The sequence below is a fragment of the Chiroxiphia lanceolata genome, chromosome 1 (genome assembly GCF_009829145.1).
Source record: "Chiroxiphia lanceolata isolate bChiLan1 chromosome 1, bChiLan1.pri, whole genome shotgun sequence".
In the NCBI taxonomy this organism is placed as follows: domain Eukaryota; kingdom Metazoa; phylum Chordata; class Aves; order Passeriformes; family Pipridae; genus Chiroxiphia; species Chiroxiphia lanceolata.
This window is the reverse complement of record NC_045637.1, coordinates 114,150,162-114,167,155: the sequence shown is the minus strand read 5'-3', so window position 1 is coordinate 114,167,155 and position 16,994 is coordinate 114,150,162. Positions and strand designations below refer to the sequence as shown.

At 38.7% G+C, this 16,994-nt stretch overlaps 1 protein-coding gene across 1 annotated transcript in view; it reads right to left on the bottom strand.

The window, feature by feature from the left end:
* Nucleotides 1-12,682: 12,682 nt before the first annotated feature.
* Nucleotides 12,683-16,994, bottom strand: part of GADL1 (glutamate decarboxylase like 1) — an 81,834-nt gene continuing 77,522 nt past the window's right edge. The window contains exon 15 of the mRNA XM_032703639.1: nucleotides 12,683-15,380. Coding sequence (XP_032559530.1) covers nucleotides 15,207-15,380 — 174 coding nt within the window. The 3' untranslated portion in view covers nucleotides 12,683-15,206. The remainder of the gene's footprint in view (nucleotides 15,381-16,994) is intronic.

Genomic DNA, 16,994 nt, shown 5'->3' with positions numbered 1-16,994 from the left:
CTTTCCTTCCAGAGGAACATTGATTAATTTATTTCCTGATCCTTAGCTCTTTCTCTCTCTCCTGCTTGCTTTTTCTTTTTCTTTTTCTTTTTCTCTTTCCTTTTCTCTTTCTTTTTTCTTTTTCTTTTTCTCTTTCTTTTTCTCTTTTTTCTTTTTCTTTTTTCTTTTTCTTTTTCTTTTTTCTTTTTCTTTTTCTCTTTCTTTTTCTTTTTCTTTTTCTTTTTCTCTTTCTTTTTCTCTTTTTTTTCTTTTTTTCTTTTTCTTTTTCTTTTTCTTTTTTCTTTTTCTTTTTCTTTTTCTTTTTTCTTTTTCTTTTTCTTTTTCTCTTTTTTTCTTTTTCTTTTTCTTTTTCTCTTTCTTTTTCTCTTTTTTTTCTTTTTTTTCTTTTTTTATTTTCCTTTTTTCTTTTTATTTTTCTCTTTTTCTTTTTCTTTTTCTTTATATTTTTCTTTTTTATTTTTCTTTTTTATTTTTCTTTTTTTATTTTTCTCTTTTTATTGTCTTTTTCTTTTTCTCTTTCTTTTTCTTTTTCTTTTTTCTTTTTCTTTTTCTCTTTCTTTTTCTTTTTCTTTTTCTTTTTTTCTTTTTCTTTTTCTTTTTCTTTTTCTTTTTCTCTTTCTTTTTCTTTTTCTTTTTCTCTTTCTTTTTCTTTTTTTTCTTTTTCTTTTTCTTTTTTCTTTTTCTTTTTATTTTTCTTTTTCTTTTTTTCTTTTTCTTTTTCTCTTTCTTTTTCTTTTTCTTTTTCTCTTTCTTTTTCTCTTTCTTTTTCTTTTTTTTCTTTTTCTTTTTCTTTTTTCTTTTTCTTTTTCTTTTTCTTTTTCTCTTTCTTTTTCTTTTTCTTTTTTCTTTTTCTTTTTCTCTTTCTTTTTCTCTTTCTTTTTTCTTTTTCTTTTTCTTTTTTTCTTTTTCTTTTTTGTTTTGCTTTTTATTTTTCTCTTTTTATTTTTCTCTTTCTATTTTTCTTTTTCTTTTTCTCTTTTTATTTTTCTCTTTTTATTTTTCTTTTTATTTTTCTCTTTTTCTTTTTCTCTTTATTTTTATATTTCTTTTTTCTTTTTGTTTTTGTTTTTTCTTTTTCTTTTCTTTTTCTTTTTCTTTTTCTTTTTCTCTTTCTTTTTTCTTTTTCTTTTTCTTTTTCTCTTTCTTTTTTCTTTTTCTTTTTCTTTTTTCTTTTTCTTTTTCTTTTTCTTTTTCTCTTTCTTTTTTCTTTTTCTTTTTCTGTTTTTATTTTTCTCTTTTTATTTTTCTCTTTTTATTTTGCATTTTATTTGTCTTTTTATTTTTCTCTATTTTGCTTTTTATTTTTATTTTTCTCTTTCTTTTTCTTTTTTTCTCCTTTTTTTCTTTTTTTCTTTGGCATTATGTTTCTAATAAAATGCTGCCTGTGGCAATTTTTCCCTCTGGCCACCAGGAAGATGAGTGAATTCTGCTCCAGACTGTCTGCTTGTTCATGAATGGCAGTTTGGCTGCCTTCACGCTGCTTATTACTTGGCAAACATTCCTGCAAGTCGGCGCACACCATGTGCATGTTGAGAAAGCTTTTGCTGGGGGGAATGGCAAAAATTCCAGTTTCATTCAGGGTCCATATAAGTGATGCACTTCATTGCAGGATTTTGGTGCTTGATTATTTTTTTTATTTTCAGGCACCTGTGTCCTACTGGGTTACATTTCCCAGCACGACCCATAAGACCGAGTTGGCCTGAGCCCAAGGTGTCCCAGCCTGGTTGTCCTGAGCACATTTCCTCACCGTGCCTTGATCTATTGGCAGATCTCAGCTGTTTTTGACCTCTGGCAGCTGAACAGCCTTGCTCATGGGCAGAAAACTGAGGAGACAGTCAGTGGATTGCTGAAATACAGCCAAAGTGTGAGGCTCTTGAGAGGACTGAGCTCAGGAAATAGACTTAAAATTCTTGACTAATGAATGCTTTGAGCACCATCTAATCACTTCATGAAGAGGCAAAGGCAAAAGGCAGCTCATAAATTATTTATTGTGAATTATTTGCTCAGTTATAATGGTGATAAAACCATACCTTCAGACAATTTCGTTTAGGTAGCTAAACTCTTAAAAAAATTAGATGGTCACCTGATTGAGTTGGCGTGATTAAACCCTCCCTGCTGAAATGTCTCTTTCACAAGTACACCGCTTTGTGAAACAAGGGGGAGCAAAGACCCTTGGCATTTCTTCCAGGGTTAACCATCTCATGTGTGTCACAGGAGAGAGCACTCACAGCTGAAAACACTTCCCCTCTTTCTCCTCCATTGCAGCAGGGCCTTTCTATGGAAGAAACAAAAAGCAGTTCACCTTGTGTTCTTTTTTCACCCATCCATGGCTTCAAGCTCAGGGTGTCAGCACCCCCGCCCAGCTACTCCTTTTCCTCAGCACCTTTAGATGCCCAAATGGGGACTGCAGTGACTTCCCTCCTGCCTCTGGTTTTGGTCAGGGGTGCTGGTCTTTCTCTCATTGCGTTTGCTTCTCCGAACAAGACCTGAACCAGATATTTGGGTTTAAAAGCTGAGCTTGCCTCGCACGACCTCCCAAAGGGCACCTCACCATTGCTTCTGCTCAGGCTGGAGCCATGCCCTTCCACCTGCACCCCTCTGCCCCCCGGCCTCACCATTACCCCAACAGGGACTGCCCTGACCACAGGGGTCTGTCCATCTCTAGCACCTGAGTAAACAAACTCATTGCATACACCTGTTTAACACACTGCCACTCTGCTTATTTAGGGCAGGCGCAATGCAGAGGAAGGTAAGCAAAAAAGAACTACACATCAGATGTGATTCTAACCAGCTTTCATGGAGATGGTGGTCATGTTTCCAGTCAGGCTTTCTGTCTTTCCGCTCCACAAGTGGTTGCGCGAGGCTCCTCAGACCATAGTTGTCTCCTTATCTTTCTGGAGAAGAAGATGACCACATCGTTCCCTCCTGGCACCCCGAAATGAAGCTTCCTCCAGTTTGTTATTCACATGAGCAACTCACGTAAGCCCCGCCAACTTCACCTTTGAGTCTCTACCCCTCCCCGTGAATCCCACCCACTGAGCCAGGAATGAAAACACCCCTTTAACATTTCCAGCCCTGTGTGAGCAGGTGTTTCTGTATTGTACAACTCATCCCCCCACCACTGTAACATAAGAACCTTTGAAATGTCTTCGTTTTTGCAGAGTGCTTCAGCCCCAGATGCATGTGTGTGGGGTATAGGGAAGTGATTTATTTTGAATGAGCTAAACTGACTTTGGATGCAGGTCCTGTTATCAGAGCTGTATGGCGAGCTATAGAAATGGAGCTTTCCCCCCACCTCAACAGAGCCCATGCCTTCCATGCTGCACAAAAAGCTCCAGAAATAGATTTCCTTCTGTTAGAAATATGCCAGGGTCCTCATGATTCAACCTTTCAGGAGACCATTTAAGGTTAGAAAATGTTTTACAGAAACTATGGATTGCATTTAATTCCTGCTTTCACTTGAAGGTGAAAACTGTCTTTCTAGTTCTCAAACAGAAGCCAGTATAAACTTCTCCTCAGATAAACATCTGTCTGTCTGTGGCTGCAAATGTTTGGCTCTTAAGGCAGGTCTTTATCGGACTTCCTTATACGTGTATGTGAATGCTGAGAGGATCACTGCACTCATCTAGCAAGGCTGTATATGCTCTGACTACCCAGTAAAATAAGATTATAAAGATATCTGTATTAAATTGGGAATACATTGTTTGGCAATGTATAAGAAATGCCTCCCCAGACCCAGAAGTGCCACGGGTTGTTGAGAGAATGAGATGGAAATACAAAGCCTACTCTGGGCTCTTTCAGCGCATTATCACAGTGATTTTTTGAGCATCATTCAAAGTAAAGCACTATTTTTTGAAAGAGCAAAGCTTTTTACACAGGGCCTGGAATGACAAAAACAGCGTTTCATCTTTGATCCAACAAAACTGAACTAAAGGCTGTCAGAGAAAGAATCCAGTGCAAGAAAACACAAAGCCCATTTGCTCACACCACCAAGAAAAACAGCTATGCGGTGCTGCCACCAAGGAGAATTATAATTTGCAGCACATGGGTTAGCAGGCAACATATTCAGGTGCAGCCCATCCACAAGAGAGGCACTTAGCAAGTGAAAGATGATAACTGCTAGTATTTGAATCCAGACTTATTTCTGGAAAGGTGATGTTTCCTCCTTTGGTGAAATTAAAGCCAAGGTACCGATTCTCTTCAACCAATTTACTTGCTTTCCATAAACCATCCAGTGCTTCTGGAGGCAAAAGAAAGTAGGTCATACCTTTAATTAGCTAAAAGGTTTCGACAGAACATAAATCTCATACCAACACTTTTAATTTTCCAGTTGTTAAGCCTTGTACAGTTTTACACAGATTTGCTCATGTGCTTTGGCTCAACCCCTTTTGCTCAACTAATCCCCATGTGAGAAGCAGGAGCAGTCTTTCTGTGACATGACAACATCACCAACACTTCAGCCTCACCACTGAGAAGGAGTCTGCAGAAGCAACTTGCAGGGGATTAGACCATTTCTTGTAATGCTTTGAATGGCATTGAGGAATGTTCCCGTGTTTTAAGCAAAAGGACATCTCCTATTAAGTAGCAGGTTTCTTAGCTTCTGTACATCTGGAAAGAACATGTAAGCCTTATTAAATAATGGGGGGGTGAGGGAAAAAACAATTTTATTTTAATATAAGAATGTTAACATTAATTTGCTTGCCTTGAAATGATTTCTGGAATAGTTGCTTTAAGAACCTAACCTGAAAAAAGCCATAGGAAATGGAGGAAAGAATTTAAATTAACTTATTTCAACATTTCTAAATTGTTTAGGTTAATCACAGTAAACCAAACAGGATTCAGTCATACTTAAACACAGCCTTTGCCCAAGTATAAACTGTTTACTATAACCATGACACACAACCAGACAAAATTCATTCCTGATCTGAGGAAGAGTCCAATTTAGTTTTATTATTTGGCAGAGCATGGTTCACTTTTCAATGTAAAACAGTCTCAAAATCTCCCAAGAGCAAGCAAGCAATTCAGTAGAGTCTCACCATCTTCACCACATCAACAGCTTGGCCTAAAGTTGGCTCCTACAGCCAGGTGAGAGTGGGTCTGCCCAGGGCCACACGGAAGCAGGGCTGCACAGGGAGACAGGAGAGAGCCTGAGCATGGGCATTAAATGGTCAGACAGCTGAAATTTTTTAGAGAAGAAGCCTACTCCATGTGCTTTCATGGGTTCACATTAAGACCATCCCTTCACTCCACTGTAACACTGCTGAGGTCAGTAGATTTGACTTCAGCAATTTGACTTATTATTGTAGCCAGATTTTTAGTACAGACAATGTGCTTTTCCCACCAACAAATGGAGAGTGTTCATAGACTATCTTAAAGACTGGTTGTTCTTTTCTTTAAGTGTCTTCACATTGGTGCTAATAATACAAAGTATTTCGTTCAGAAGTCCAAGCAAGAAATACAATGGATTTTTACAAAGAAATTTTTGCCTTTCAATTTTCAAATGAGCATGTTGACAATCCTTGCTGAGGCCTGACACATGATGGCTAGGCTGGAGCTCTCTATTTCTGCACTACTTGCCCTGATGTGCAAAATCAATCATGTTAGCTCCTAGAGGAGATGGAAATTTATTTCATGCACAAATGCATGAAAGAAGTTTTGGATACAGGGTCAGACAGGTCAAACAATGATGTTCATCTTTTTCATCTCCTTTTCTGTACGTGGGGCCGACACATCAGCAATTGGAATGTACGAATGCTACCAAGTGAATGTCTCCTCTCACCTTCATAGCAACACACTTCTTGCTTGAGACACATGTCTTGGCAATAATAAAATTATTAACTTGAGGATATCAAATGCTCTGAAGAATAACTTGCATCTGCTTGTGACTCCATTTTGCTATACTTTGTGGAAAGAGTTGCATTTTTAAATAACTACTTTAATTGTTTTCCAGGAGTAATTAAAATGAAATCATAAGTATTATGAGCCACATCTTGTGCTTTCATTAAGACAATAATTATGGGGAAAGGGTTCTTAATCAGGCAAGGGAAAGTAGCTCTTTTTTTTTTAATGTCATATCTCCTACATGATTATCTGATCAGGCTCAACACTCCGGAACCAGAGCAATATCTTTGCCTTCCAGTTCTAAAGAAACCTGGCAAACTAAAGGTATGTTTTATGAAGAAAAACATTTTAAAAACAAAAACAAAACAACCCAAACAAACAAACAAACAAAAACCAAATAAACAAAGAAAAAGAAGAAAAAAAAGACAAAAAAAACCAGAGAAAATGAAACCCATCAGGAAAAACTTCTCTCTAGCTACGATCAAACAATAAAAGCCTATTTCATGAAATAGCACAGGATAAGAAAAGGGTGGGAAATGCTCAGTATATTGTATTGTTTCAGCCTGACTGATCTGGGTGAAATTCATCCTCACAATTTCAGATCTATTCATGCTTCTCTTTGACTACTCTGACTTCCCTGCATAAAATGGGAGTACACGTCTGGCTCCAAATCCAAATGCATGTCCCAGCAACACCATGACTCTGTACCAAGGCAAGACTTGGTGCTCCACCATCTTCCCCTTCCCAGACCCTTTCTTTCCCATAGAGTTAGCAGCCAGGCACATGGCCTCAACAGGACTTCCAGCACCCTCCAGGCTCAGCTCCATCCACAGCCAACCTGAGGTTCAGCCACTAAAGGACCAAACCCTCTGAGCTGGAACATGACCCACTGAGGATTTCTGAGGGTGCACAGCTTGCTCCTACATTGTCAAAGGGGCAGAGGTGGCACTTACCATTTGAAAGGGTGCAAAAGGAGCTGGAGAACCCATTCAGTTTTCTGTGTCTCAGAAAATTACAAGGGGTGGGAAGAATCAAACTATTTGAAGATGACTGGAAAACAATAAGAGAGTAGGAATCAAAATGGATTCATCATGATTTTTTTTTTCCTAGAGAGCAGTAGCTCTTGTAAAATGAAGAAGATACAATAAACATTGTATGTCTTGAGCTTAGAAAGGCTTTTAACATCACATCAAGTGATACTCTTGTTCACAAACTAGGGAAATGCTGTCTAAATTCAAGCAGAGTGGGCACTGGCTTTAAAGATATAATAGCTCCTATACAGATCCCCAGGCAGCATTGAGTATGGTTCTGCAGCTACTCTAGTCTAGTTCCTACTCAGTGTTTTAAGTAATGGTCTAGGTGATGGACAAAAATACATGCTTTGGACAAACTGCATCATGCTGTGAGAGGCTGCAAGTGTGCTGCAGGACGGACTGACAATTCAAATTGTTCCAGACAGATTGAACAAATTTTTTGAAAAAAAATCCTCTTTAGTAGGAGCCCTTAAAAAGGAGTAATTAAATGTACAAATATCTAATAGGGAAAAGCCACTTAGAGCAGTTGGCCAAAGAAGCACTAGTGCTCAGAGTGGATCACAAACCTGACAAGACTCAATCACATCTTGCTGTTACAAAAGAGGGCAAACATCACACTGTGATGTATAAAGAGATGTACAAAGTGATCCTGCCACTCAAAACCTGGTAAGATTACAGAGGACTGTTCTGTCTTGTTTTGGGCAGCAGAATAATCAGCAGACTTTCAAATATGGCCTCCGAGGTAAAATGGGAGGAATGACTGTAATGCAGGACTAGAAAAGAAGACAAAGGGTAATAAGATTTTAATCTTTGAACATGTAGAAGTCACAAAGAAGAAAAATACATGTTGGCCCTAATCATGGTGGGGATTAAGCACAGAAGGGAAAATCTAGATTATCCATTATGAAATAATAGGAAGGCTGCAGGTTGTCCAGCATTTTTGGTCATGAATTATAGACTAGGCAAAGGTTAGACACTAGTTCTCTAGTGCATCACTGATCCTATCTCAGGATGGAGGTCATATCTTCTCAATGACATCTTGAGATCTTTTCCTGCTGCAGGAGTTGCAGGTCTCTATTCAGTCTGTGCCTCCAAAGGTCTGAGTTCAGAGTGGTCAAGAAGCTGGAAATTTTATTCTATGAGAAATTCCAAAATATGCTGGAGCACGAAGGCAGGATATCTTCTTTTGCAACTCTCTGTATAACACTGATACCTCTCATGGAAAGGAAAATATAACAAAAAACCCCAACAGTTGGATTGCTTCAGAATAAAGGTCCCACTCTACTCTGCACTGGTGCAGACTCGCCTTGAGTCCTGTGTGCAATTTTAGGCACCACAATATAAAAAAGACATTAAGCTATTAGAAAGCACCCAAAGCATGGCAATGAAGATGGTAAAGGGCCTTGAGGGGAAGCCATATGAGGAGTGGCTGAGGGTACTTGGTCTCTTCAGCCTGAGAGGAGACCTCATTGCAGAGTACAGGGGAAGAGGAAGGCAGGTACCAATCTCTTCACTCTCATGATCAATGACAGGACTCAAGGAAACAGCATGAAGCTGAGTTAGGGGAGGTTTAGGTTGGATATCAGGACAAGTTTTTTCACCCAGAGGGTGATTGGGCACTGGAAAAGGCTCCCCAGGGAAGTTATCACAGCAGCAAGCCTGCCTGAGTTCAGGAAGTATTTGGACAATGCTCTCAGACACATGGTGTGATTCTTGGGGTGTCCTGTGTGGGGCCAGGAGTTGGACTTGGTGATCCTGATGGATCCCTTCCAACTCAGTATATTGATTCTACGAAAAAATCAAGCCTGGAAACTGAGCACTCAGAGGCCATACAACTTACAAGAGGCTTGTATGATCCTGACTCCATTTCTAGCCTTGGTAAAAAGAAAGGGTAAGGAATTACTGCTCAACTGAGAGGCTCAAAATAGGGAAAGTGAATTTTTTATGTTGCCCTGAGTTCTTCATTGCTCAGCTTGGATGCCACACACACACCAGTGTCATCAAGAGTTACATAGCATGGAAATACATTCTGGTCACTATTTAGGCAGGATGACAAGAAATAATCACAGGTCTGCATATATTTCCCTAAAATCTATTAAAATTCAATGTTTTCACAGGAGACTGCCTAAATCAAAGCAATATTTTCTGACATTCTGGTCATTTCTGCCTGAAAAATCTCAAGAAATTTTACTTCCAATTCCCTCCTCTGCCACATGTGAGACACCCAGGAGTGCTCTTTGGAAGAGACATCTTGAGTATGGAACAAGTTGGTTACCAGAGGACACACCAGTAGATGGAGCACATGACTCTGCAGTGCTGTGCTTTGGCTCTGTAGTACCAATTAATATTCTCACTGTTCACTGCTCACAGCTTGAGATAACAGAGCTGGACCAGCCACTGAGCCTGCTGCCCAGATAGCGTTTCCTTCCTGCTATACTCCAGATGAGAGGCTAGATCTGCTTTGATGTTTACCACTGAATTTCTTGGATGGTTGACTTTATTTACACGTCATTTAGGCTTAGCTCATACACTGCCATTTATGCTATCATTATACTTATCTCCACAATTTTCTGTTTTGCAAGTGTTTAACATGATCTACCTCTGACCAAGAGGTTCTTGCAGCTTTTTGCAAGTCCTCAAAGATTTTGCACTTTGTTTGACTTAGTCTCTCCTGCCACATGTTCTTAAAAATCACCTAGTTTTTCATGCATGTCAAACCCTAAAATTTCCAGCATAGCTTCATCAGCAAACTTCATGAACATATGTCTGATCTTTCTGGAAGGGTTAGCGATGAAAGTATGAAGTTAGATTAGCTCAGGATCAATACCAAGGTATAACTTTCTCCATTATTTGTTTTCATCTTTCACTAGATAATCCTACCCACCTTACATTTTCAGTCCTGCTTCCCATCTTATGTAGGTTTTCCCAAATGATACAACAGCAAATACTTTAAGAGTCCAGTCTAGAAAATCAATTTTTCTATTCCCAGAAATCTCTCTGGCTAGTCTAGTAGCATTTCCCTCTGCTAAGCCTGTATCACAGTATGTCCCATTTTTCACTCACTACTGTCTCCTGGTTGTGACTCCTTCAACAATTTTTCTAAAGCCATGGTGCAAGTTTTCACAAAATAGAAGTTTTAAGTTCCTTGTGTATCATTCATCTGTAAAACAGAACAACTAACATTTCTTTCTCCCACTCTTTGTCTTATTCAGTTTCACAAGGCTAAACCCACGTGAAGTCGCGATTTTAGTGTTACCATAGTTCCAACAGAAGTGAGTGAGCGTCATCCAAGCATCTAGATAAATCCATTGCTGAGAAAAGGAGGGCAAAACATCACATCAATATACCAACCTGGCACTGCTTTTGCTTCAGCTTTCAATCTTACCCCTCTTGCTACACTTTCCCTGTAGCTCCAAATAATGAAAATATCCCTATGAAAAAATGTACAGGGATGAGAGAGGGCACAGAAACAGAGGAAGAATAAAATCCGTATCACCTGGCATGAAAAGGGAGTATGAATAAAGCTGCCAGTGTCAGTGCATGCCAGATTTAAGGAGTCACTTCCCAGAATGACAAGCTGGGTAAAACTCTCTTGGAAGAACAGTGTTGGGCAGAGGGCAGACTACACAGTCCCAAGGGCAGATGTTACGTTCCATGGCCCTGTGCTATTTCATGGCAAGTGCTTTCATCATACTTTCTATTTTTAAACAGTTTTGCACAAGTTACTTACATGAAAGAAACCACTCCATCAAAACAGAACATCTGCGTTTGATAGAATTAATAAGAGTCTCCATCCTTCACTTTCTATTATTTGCCTTCATCCTTGATAAAATAAAAATTTTACTGGTTTTCTTTAAAAGATTTTAAAAATGTGATCAATTGTTCTTTAGTTGCACATGAGCTACCAAGGCTGAAAGTGGTCATCTTTGTTGGACCTTTTAAAGATTACCCCTTCAGTGTCACTTTTATTATTGAGACTGCTTTAAAACAAACTTTACCCTGATATATACAAAAATCACTAATGTGTAAGCATGTACAAAGCCGGTTTGCCTTGAAACCTTTGACACTCCCCTTATTGTACCTCTCACAGTGCAAATTTCCTCGTTTTGTTTTGTTTCTCAAAGTAATTTTTGGCTGATTATTGTGTAGTTACAGAATTAGAGTAATAACATCTAATTGTACATCTGAAGCAAAACCATGTAATTGTGGGAGACTAGATTCAATTTAAAGAAAGAACACCCCTCCACCAGGGTTTCTTGTGTTCACAGTGCTTTTGCCAGGCAGTGCTGCTTTGATTGCATCTAACCTGCAATTAGCATGAGCAATTAAGACAAAATTAACGTGCACAATTGCATTATTTCAGGATGTAACAGTAGTAATATTTAGCAGTTACTGAACTAGACACAGTGCTTATAAGCTCAAATAACTATCAGCATTTACCAGTTACACCACAGAAAGGAGGACAGGTGTGAGTCGGCCCTACCTACAGCAACTGATTTCCAGGATGAACAAGCTTTATTCACCTGCTGAAAGCCCATGGAAGCAGCCAATGGGGAAAAGAGGCTGGGCAGTTTTGGCACTGTTGAAAGAGTGGGATCCAAATGCCACTTTTGACTTACTTTTGGCTTGTCACAGAGTTCACATGTGACATAACAGAGAGAGCAAACTTAACATTTAGTATTTCTGAATTATTCTCCTCTGCCTTCAACATTTCATATCAGTTTTGTAAGTCCTATAAAGGTACAAAGATTTAAAAGTAAAAATTACTTGAGCGTGAATTAATGCTGTGATCTGTGTATATGAGGAAGCCTCAGGCAACATAACAGGCTTTTACATACTCCTACCATTCTGGAAATGCAACTCTACCAGTTCTACCACGCCTTTCTCAAAGGACATTTCTTGTCCTTTAGGGACAAGGTCAAATGCTATTTGAAAAGCATCTTAATGAACCATTGAAGGATACAAATGAAAATACATTTCAATTCAGTCTCACAGAAATAAAGATGTATCTAAACCTGTAGGCACAAACCTCAACTAGATAAACTGAGATGTTCAGAGTGCAAAACTGCTGGTATTAAAATGGAAGATCCCAGTCATGAAACTCAGGGCCCAATCCAGGAAGGGTTTCCAGTTACACCAGTGGGAGTTAGAAGCACTAAAATCACACATAACCACACTCTAATGATTAGTATTAATCAATCACAGAAACTCATTATAGAAGTCCTAAGAAGGGGTCTACTGGCTCTAGGCATACTGATTTATGTGAGTGATTTTTTGCACATGGACCCATCACAAAATGCCCAAAGGTCTCCCAAGACGCAGCCACACAACCAACAGCAAAAATTGCCTCAGCATCCCTTCTATCTAAATATTTCTTTCCTTTTCTATTGAAAAAATTATTAGGGGCAGACAAGAAATTGCTGTCAACCAATGGATTGGGTTCTACACTGATTTATGCATGTACCTCACTAATTCCAGAATTTGGTGCTTCTCAGTAATTAGGAGCGGGAGTTCATGAGCCAATCTCAACTAGCTAGAATAGACAGAAAAAAATTAAATGCATTTCTGCACAGACAACTTATCTTCTCCTTGTGAAAGCAAGAGTTAGATAAATTGTGACATGTTTTCATCCACAGCATTTATTAAAGATGATATGGGCACAGCACACAGATAAACCACATCCTGAAGCAGGGTCAAACCAGGTTTCACATTTTAAAGCTGAAGTGCTATCTATCTGGAGTGCTCATAGGTACCTTCTTTATATATATACCTCTGCAGTTCCAGACTGACAAATGACAAATGCAGACTATATTTATAAGACTGTCATTTACTTCACTTTTTATTAAAATCACCAGCTACAAAATAGATGTTTTGTACATACTAGTCTTAAATAAGCAACGATAAGAAAATTACATTAGTCCTGAAATATTGTGCACCTGGGACATGATAAAGGGTCAGAAATAATACAAATTATATGGAGATTAGATAAGGTACTCACATCACACTGGAAGGTTAACCTATAGCTTTGAAGAAATCAGTGCAGATGTTGATCAGAGACCTATTTTCTGCAAACACAAAAGAAGTTCCAGCTTGCTCTCATTTAAAAATACTATAGCCACTACTATTACAGAAACAAACTGTTACTTCAGTCTTACATGTGCCATAAGTGTTACAGCATCTGGAAACAGAGAAATGCACTAAAAACATGAAGAGAAACAAGACAGTAACACTTCTTTGTGTTGGTGCTGATGAAAGGTGTCATAACTTCTTCATGAATCAAAAATCAAGTACTCACCATAAACAAAACATCCTGACACTGTATTGTCTTTTCCTTCAAGGTCAAAAAAAAAAAAAGGAGAAAGGATAACAATCTTGTCTAACTCAGGAAGCAAGAGCAAAGTCATCCCATCCACCCAGCACTCCTTGTGTACTTTGCACTGCACCCAGAGTGACCGGGAGACAAAATAAGCCTCACAGGCCCTGAATTTAGGTATGGGCTTTCCAAGATCCTGGTAGCTGGTACAGGCAGAAGAAAAGTCAATTAATGATTGAGTGATTTGTGAGTATTAAAAGGCAAAATCCAGGGGCCACATTATGATACTCGTTTTTATATTACTATCAACATGGGTTTGGTTTAAAGCTCATTAGATCACTATGATAGCACAAGTGTATTCACCTCCAGGACACTGTTAAAGGTATCTGTCAGGGGCTGCAGGATGACTCTTGCTCCTAACTACTGCTCTGATAGGGTGACCTCCTTGGTTATCAAGACCTTGCTAAACTTTTCACACCAACTTCTTGGAGATTGGAAGTAGGAATTTCATGCAATGTTGGATCCTAGTACAGTGTAGGAAATGAAAATGAGGAAGTGTTGTTTTTAAAGACAGCTTTCAGGACAGAAAACATTATAGCAGAAAGGTTCATATTGGTCAGTGCTACCTCAAATACAGAATAAGGAACAAACATCAAAACATTAGACTTAAGTAGATGTTGGTTACAAGGTGAAAGACATGGCTATTTCCATTAGTTTGCTGCAAGAACTTCATCCCAAGAAATAAGTTTCTATCTTTATAAAACAGATCATTTTTATAGAATAAAAACGGATGAAAGATACACTTTAACTCTTAACACAAACACAAAGTGCAGAACTTATTTTTCTAACCTAAGATTGACCAAAAATGTTCAAGCTGTTCATATTCTAAAATCACAGGAAGATCTTCTCTGATCACTACCACTGTAATTTCAGAGTCAAATTACAAATTATACACTGATAACATAAGATCAAGTCATCTCAAATCTGTAGCAAAATACAAAACAAATAATGACAAATAAGTAATTTTGCTATATTATTAATATATAGTCACTATGCACAAAAATATGCATCTTTTGGGTAAATATATTTTTTTTCTCTGTTATAATTTTAAAGTGCATCTAAAAGCTTCTAAATAAATCTTTATACTTTAAAAATAGAAGAAGGTAAACAGTAGTTCAGAAATGGTAGGTAACTCTTGTTAACAAAGAGTTAAGAAATTCTAAGTGTTATTCCAATATTCTCAGCTGTGCTAAAGCGGTGGTGATATTTTGGGTGCACAACACTGGGAAACACTGACTGGACCCAATGACTGTGTCTCCTAGAATCACAAAATCCTGTAGGTTGGAATGGACCTTAATAGGTCACCTGGTTCAACCTGCTCAAAGCAGGGTCAATATTGGTTAGTCAGGACTCTGTGCAGGAGGTTCCTGCAAACCTCCCAGTGTGGTGACTGCAGTGAGCCTCATTCCAGTCTGCCTGTGCTCACAGCAAAAAACCTGGGCAATCCACTTAGCTAGGGCCCTTGAGGAACTCTTCGTATAAGTTCAAAATTTCCAGTCTTATCAGTTTAATTACCAACCAAACTAAAATATTGACAGAGTAGATAATTAACTAGCATCTTAAGGCTCACTGAGCTAAACCACTCCTCACAGCAACTTCAGAGGAATATTGCCCGCGTACACAAGTGACCAGTTTGAGCTACACTGTGCACAGGCACCCAGAAAATAGCTGCCTTCCCTGGGACATAGATACCATTTGCAGAAGCGCGCCAGAGGAAACACTTCTTAGAATGGCAGCAATGGTGCTGCAAGCACCAGCCTGTCCCAGCCCCCATCAGCAAATACTTTCCAGTGAAGGGGTGTTCTACCTGCAAAGTTCTCAACTTCAATCTATACAACAGTTTCCAAACTATATGTCAAGCTTTTTACTACCTTTCGCAGAATAACACCAGAATGCTGCTGCCACTCTCTCTCCATAAATACCACACGTGAGCAGCACCTGATGCTGTCGATCTACAGCTACAAGTCCTTAGCAAGAAGTTCAATTTCATCCAGCAAGAAGTCCATGTCCTCTCGGCTAACTTGTGGGCTGATCACCACCTGACGGAAGAAGTTGACTTTGCCCCGGTGAGGCTGGTACCCAAGCATCATGCTGCCCTTCTTCATCATCCTCTCTTTAATTATAGGAGCAACCTGAAAGTAGACACAAAAAAAGGTTGATGTCACTCTCAGAAATATAGCATTTTGGGGCAAGAACTGTATTTTGTGACCTAAAAAGTTTTTTTGAAGTGTCTGAGTTTTGCACCTCTTGCCTGTCTTCCCACTGCCTGCTCCAAGTAACAGCAAAGCTCAGGCCTGCAGATTTAGAGGTAGACTGCACTGAGACCCTCAGTTTCTGGGACTCCTGAAAGAATCAGAGCAAGATCTAAACCCCTCATAAGCCTGCTGTTTGAGGCATACATCTGTGGCATGGGAAAGACTGGGTTAAGGTCCCTAGTCTTCCTCATTTAGATCAAAGGTTTGAACCCAGTCACAGCTAGTTAAAGGCAGGATCTGTCTCCTTGTATTAATTAGGCTAAGAATGACTTCTCTCCCTTGATGGCCCTTCTCCCACCACATCTGCAAAGCAGTTGCCCCTAGAGAACATTCTCAATTGTACCTTTGTGAAACTTAATCTGTCAAAGAAGTCTATTAAGGGAGAAGGCCTGATCCTGAAGCTTAAGATTTCATCTCTTAGATTTAGGCATAAGTAGCATTTGTCTACACCACTCTTGCACAGAATGAAATCTCACAGGTGTCTTACTGCAGATAAAAACATGAATGAGATTGGCAGAATCAGGTCCTTATAGCTGAGCACTTGATCTTATCCCAGCAGGGCTGTAAACTTTGGCCAATTAATCTTGTGCTTAACTTTAGGTGTGTGAGTAGTTCTGCGTTGTCATGCTTGAAATAGGTCATAAGCTCAAATGAATTGCTGGACTAAGTACTCTATTCCTTGGAAGACATAACTCAAAAAATTCAACAAATAAGTAATTTGACAGAAGTAGTACTTTTTAAAAGGTCTGGCATTTTAATATATTATTAAAATATTTAATATATTCTATATTTAATATATTCTATGTATATTTAATATATTAGTAATAACATCATGGTATTTCAGAACAGTGTATTCCTTTTTTCTTTCTGTGATGGTTTGACTTTGAACCAAGAAAATAGGTATGTGACCTAAAAGTTTGGGCCAGATACTATCACCTGATTTGCAAAAGGAAAATGATGATGCCAACCTTACCTTAATAGATTTATTTTTATGGCATATATTAGTAGGCAAGTCCCATACAATTTCCTTAGACAGAAACAGGTGTGGTTTTCAACACTAACAGCCTAGCTTTCCCATATTTCTTTAGTGGTACATGTCTAAACTACAGTTGTTTCAAAATGCGTATCAAATTCAGAGGAGGAGTGTTTATGGCTCCAACTTGATTCGTCTCTCTGATTTTGCTTTATCTTTGTGATAAAACTAGGTTGTTTATTTAGCATTTGTTTTTTAAACTATGAGAGTGATGTAGTCACAATTCTAACTAAAGTCCAGTGCAAAACATCAGTATAAATTGTTCTGCCTCAGGGTCACCACGAGCAGGTCATATCCTTGGTACCACAAGGGGTAACCCACAGCAGCTGCGGCCTGAAATAACCATGACACTGTGACATTGTGCCCAGGAGGCACTGTGCTGAACACCATATACGTACAGAAAAGAAAAAATTCCTCCACCTCTGTACTTGACAAGAACCCCCAAGTGACTTCTGCTC